Here is a 4,729-nt window from a genome sequence, read left to right on the forward strand (position 1 = left end):
TGAAGAGATGTCTTAGGTTTCTAAGAACTCGAGTGCTTTTGTATTCTCGAGACGCGTACCTTCATCTGGGCCATGCGTTAAACTTGAGTCTAACACGTCCATTATTCCCAACTCGATTATACACAACTTTTAAAAAGAAAACAAGTAAAATTTCTAATTTATAAAGGCAGAAACAAAGAACAATCAACCTTGAAATCATAGGCAGACAAACAAACCAACAAACTCAAATGCATTATAAAATACAGAATGCAAAAAGACAAGGATAAAGGAAGCGTCCCTGGAATATATGGCGATGCGAACGCAGGGATACTTCAACGCAGGCCTCAGCTGGCTTCGCGTAGTGTGAGAGATGACTTTTGACGTTCCAGTCCATCTTCAAAGTATGGCTTTACTCTTTGGCCATTTACTTTGAATGCGTTGGTGCCATCCTCTCGTATTAATTCCACTGCTCCATATGGAAAGATTGTCTTAATGATAAAGGGTCCTGACCACCTGGATTTTAACTTCCTTGGAAACAAATGCAGACGTGAATTGAACAATAGAACTTTTTGGCCACCAACATGTTCTTTCTTACTGATGCATTGGTCATGCCAATGCTTTGTCTTCTCTTTGTCTAGCTTGTTGTTCTCGTATACGTTCAATCGCCACTCCTCGAGCTCATTGAGCTGAAGTTTGCGTTGAGCGCCCGCGGCGCCCAAGTTCATGTTTAGCTTCTTAACTGCCCAAAACCCCTTGTGCTCCAACTCTGAAGGTAATTGACAAGCTTTTCCAAATACAAGAGAGTATGGAGACATACCTATAGGGATTTTGTAAGTAGTCCTGTAAGCCTAGAGAGCTTCATCCAGCCTTTGTGCCTAGTCCTTCCGCATTGCATTGACGACTTTCTCCAGGATAGATTTGATTTCTCGATTGGATACTTCTGCTTGACCGTTTTTTTGTGGGTGGTAGGCAGTAGCGATCTTGTGCCTAACATTATATTTTGCAAGTAATTTAGAAATGATACAATTAATGAAGTGTGTACCTTTATCTCTTATCAAGGCTCTTGGTGTTCCAAATCGCGTGAAAACGTTCCTGGTAAGAAACTTGGAAACAGTGGACGCATCATTCCTAGCACAGGCTACTGCTTTTACACATTTTGACACATAGTCTACTACAAGCAAGATATACTGTTGGCCGCAGGACAAAGGAAAAGGTCCCATAAAATCAATACCCCAAAAATCAAATAGATCAACTTCGAGAATATTGTTCAAGGGCATTGCGTCCCTTGAAGAAATATTTCTAGTGCATTGGCGGGGGTCACAATTACGAACAAACTCCTTGGCGTCTTTGAATAGGGTGGGCCAGAAGTATCCGCTCTAAAGAATCTTCGCAGCGGTTCTCTGCCCACTAAAATGACCTCCGTAAGGAGAGTCATGACACTCAGCTAAGATGTGTTGTGTCTTCTCCTCCAGAAAGCATTGACGCATTATGAAGTCAGGGCCTTGCTTATATAGAAACGGTTCATCCCAAAAATAAAACTTGCTGTCATGTATTAATCGTTTCTTTTGCTGAGAGTTGAAGTTCCCATGTAATTTCTTGGTAGTTAAGTAATTGACGATGTCTGCATACCAAGGTTCCCTGCCTTCAACTCTAAACAAGCTTTCATCAGGGAATGCATCCTTGATTTCACTTTCTTAATCTTGTATTTCTTGATGTTTTAGCCTTGACAGGTGGTCAGCCACCTGGTTCTCGGTTCCCTTTCTGTCCTGAATATCTATATCAAACTCCTGTAGCAGTAGCACCCATATTATCAATCTTGGCTTCACGTCCTTTTTGCTCATCAGGAATTTTATGGTTGAGTGATCGGTATATATGGTGGCTGACACACCAACTAGGTAAGATCTAAACTTTTCAATACCAAATACTACAACTAACCTTTCTTTTTCAGTGGTGGTGTAGTGTTCCTGAGAGTCATTTAGTGTTTTGGATGCGTAAGAGATGGGATGTATCAAATTTCCCTTCTTCTACCCTAACATTGTTCCTACTGCCACATCACTCACGTCGCACATGAGAAGAAAGCGTTGCATCCAGTCCGGTGCTATTAGTACTGGAGCTGTCGTCAACGCATACTTTAAGGTTTCAAACGCGTCAGTGCAGTCTTCATTAAAATCATAGGGCCAGTTTGCCTCTAGTAACGTGCTCAGAGGTCGCGCAATCTGAGAAAATCCTCTAACGAATTGTCTATAGAAGCCAGCATGCCCTAGAAAACTTCGTAACGTTTTAACATTTGATGGTGGTGGAAGTTTTGCTATGACATCTATTTTGGCTTCATCTACTTCTAGGCCAACCTTAGATACTTTGTGCCCTAAGACAATTCCTTCAGCCACCGTGAAGTGATATTTCTCCCAATTCAGCACCAAGTTTGTTTCCTCGCATCGAGCGAGGATGGCCTCTAAATTATCTAGGCATGACTGGAATGAGTCTCCAAGGACTGAAAAATCGTCCATGAAGACTTCAACGGTCTTTTCTAGGAAGTTAGAGAAGATAGCCATCATACATCTTTGAAATGTCCCATGTGTGTTACACAGCCCAAAAGGCATGCGTCTGAATGTAAATGTTCCAAAGGGATGGGTAAATGTTGTCTTCTCCTGATCTTCCGGATCTATCAAAATCTGGTTATAACCATCAAGAAAGCAATAAAATTCTTTGCCCATAAGTCTGTCAAGCATTTGATCGATGAAAGAAAGGGGGAAATGGTCTTTTTTAGTTGCCGCATTGAGCTTCCTGTAATCCATACAAATGCGTCAGCCCGTGACAGTCCTCGAGGGTATGAGTTCATTATTGTTGTTGACTATCACAGTCGTTCCCCCTTTCTTAGGAACGCATTGGACTGGACTTCCCAACTACTGTCGAATATAGGATAGATGACTCCCGCGTCCAACCATTTTAAAATTTCTTTCTTGACCACTTCTTTCATTATGGGGTTCAGCCTTCTTTGAGGCTCGATTGACCCCGACTTCCCTTCTTCCAGCCTAATCTTATGCATGCAATAAGATGGACTAATGCCACGGATATCTGCAAGCGTCCAGCTTATTGCACGCTTGTGCTTTTTCAGCATCTACAAAAGAGATTGCTCGTTAGGCTCTATAAGATTTTCGGAAATGAACACAAGTAAAGTGTTGTTGGCTCCAAGGAATGCGTATTTTAGGTGTCCAGGTAACTGTTTCAACTCGAGTTATGGTGGTTCCTCAAGTGATGGACGTGTTGGTTTTGTCTTCCGCTCACTCAGACTTGGCGGCTCTGATTCTTTTAAGTTCTCCAACGCGAGGACCTTACATACATGGGTCTCTTCTTCAGGCAACTCAATACTGTTTAGATGACAATCTTCACTATCTGGGAACTTCAATGCGTTGAGCACATTAAAATTCACCTCTTGATTAACTACGCGCATAGTCAATTCGCCTTTATACACGTCAATTAAAACTTTCCCAGTAGGTAGGAAGGGGCGTCCAAAAATAATTGGTACCTTCTTATCTGCTTCATAGTCCTAGATAATAAAGTCTGCTAGGAATATGAAGTTGTCAACCTTTACCAGAACGTCTTCAATCTTTCCTTCTGGGTACTTAATTGTTCTCTCAGCAAGCTGAAGAGTAACAGAAGTGGGTTGTGCTTCGCCAATTCCTAGTTTCTTAAAAATTGAGAGTGGTATGAGATTAATGTTGGCTCCCAAATCGCACAACACATGACCCACATCCAATCTTCCTATCGAGCAAGGAACTGTGAAGCTCCCAGGGTTCTTCTGCTTCTTTGGTAGACTGTTGCTTACTAACGTATTGCACTCCTGCGTTAGCGCGATTACTTCATTCTCACTGACTCTTCTTTTCTTTGTCAATATGTTCTTAAAAAATTTGACATATGTTGGCATCTGCTCCAAGGCCTCTATAAGTAAAATGTTGATATGCAACTGCCTTAGAAGCTCAAGAAAGCGCTTGAATTGTTGTTCATCATTCTTTTTCATCAGACGTCTAGGGAATGGTGCATTCAGTGGCACCTCAGGCTTTCCCGCGTTGGACGTATGGGTTCTGAATGGCTTGTAGTCTCAGACATTTTTTCTTCTTGATCCATTGAACGTGTGATGCATTCTTTCGAAGGACTACTGTTTCTTGGATTCATTTTTCTTTCTTCAAGAGCTTTTCCACTTCGCAACCTCACCGCGTGACATTGCTCCTTCCCATTGTTGTTTCCAGGCATTTCAGTATTGCTAGGTAGAACTCCAGGTTACCTGCTTTTCAACTCGCTCGCTATCTTCCCTACCTAGATTTCCAGGTTTCTGATAGATGACACCTGGCTTTTCAGCAACGCGTCATTCTAGCCTATGTATTCCTTCAATAGGTTTTCAAGTGGAGATCCTGAGCTCGACGTCTGTCCTTCTCTATTAAAGGGTTGTTGATGTGGCTGATGCATTTTTTGAAATGCAGGTGGCGGTCCATTCCTTTGCTGTTAGTTCGCCCCTGGGTGGTACTCTTGATGATTTCCTCCTGTCCAAGAAAAATTTGGATGGTTTCTCCATCCAGGATTATTTGTATTGGAAAATGGGTTGTCTTTAATGAAACATACTGACTGAGGATTCTTTGGGCAATCCACATAGGAGTGAGGATCTCCATACCATGGGCTGCCCAAACGCCTTTACCTGATTCATCTTTTGCTGATTTGATGCATTTCCTAGCGTTATGTTCTACAAAAGGCTGGT

General features: G+C 42.1%; 1 protein-coding gene across 1 annotated transcript; it reads right to left on the reverse strand.

Annotated features, from left to right (window-relative positions):
• Positions 1–323: 323 nt before the first annotated feature.
• On the reverse strand, positions 324–794 carry LOC120075788 (uncharacterized). Its single transcript, XM_039029465.1, has one exon. It carries the CDS (start codon positions 792–794, stop codon positions 324–326), a length of 471 nt encoding a protein of 156 aa, XP_038885393.1.
• Between the last annotated feature and the right edge of the window lie 3,935 nt (positions 795–4,729).

The sequence above is a fragment of the Benincasa hispida genome, chromosome 1, assembly GCF_027475165.1.
Source record: "Benincasa hispida cultivar pf3 chromosome 1, pf3_genome.v1.1, whole genome shotgun sequence".
Lineage (NCBI taxonomy): Eukaryota > Viridiplantae > Streptophyta > Magnoliopsida > Cucurbitales > Cucurbitaceae > Benincasa > Benincasa hispida.

What these genes read in the sequence shown, in the direction of transcription:
- LOC120075788 (XM_039029465.1), bottom strand. Translation starts at nt 794, where the DNA reads ATGTCTCCATACTCTCTTGTATTTGGAAAAGCTTGTCAATTACCTTCA.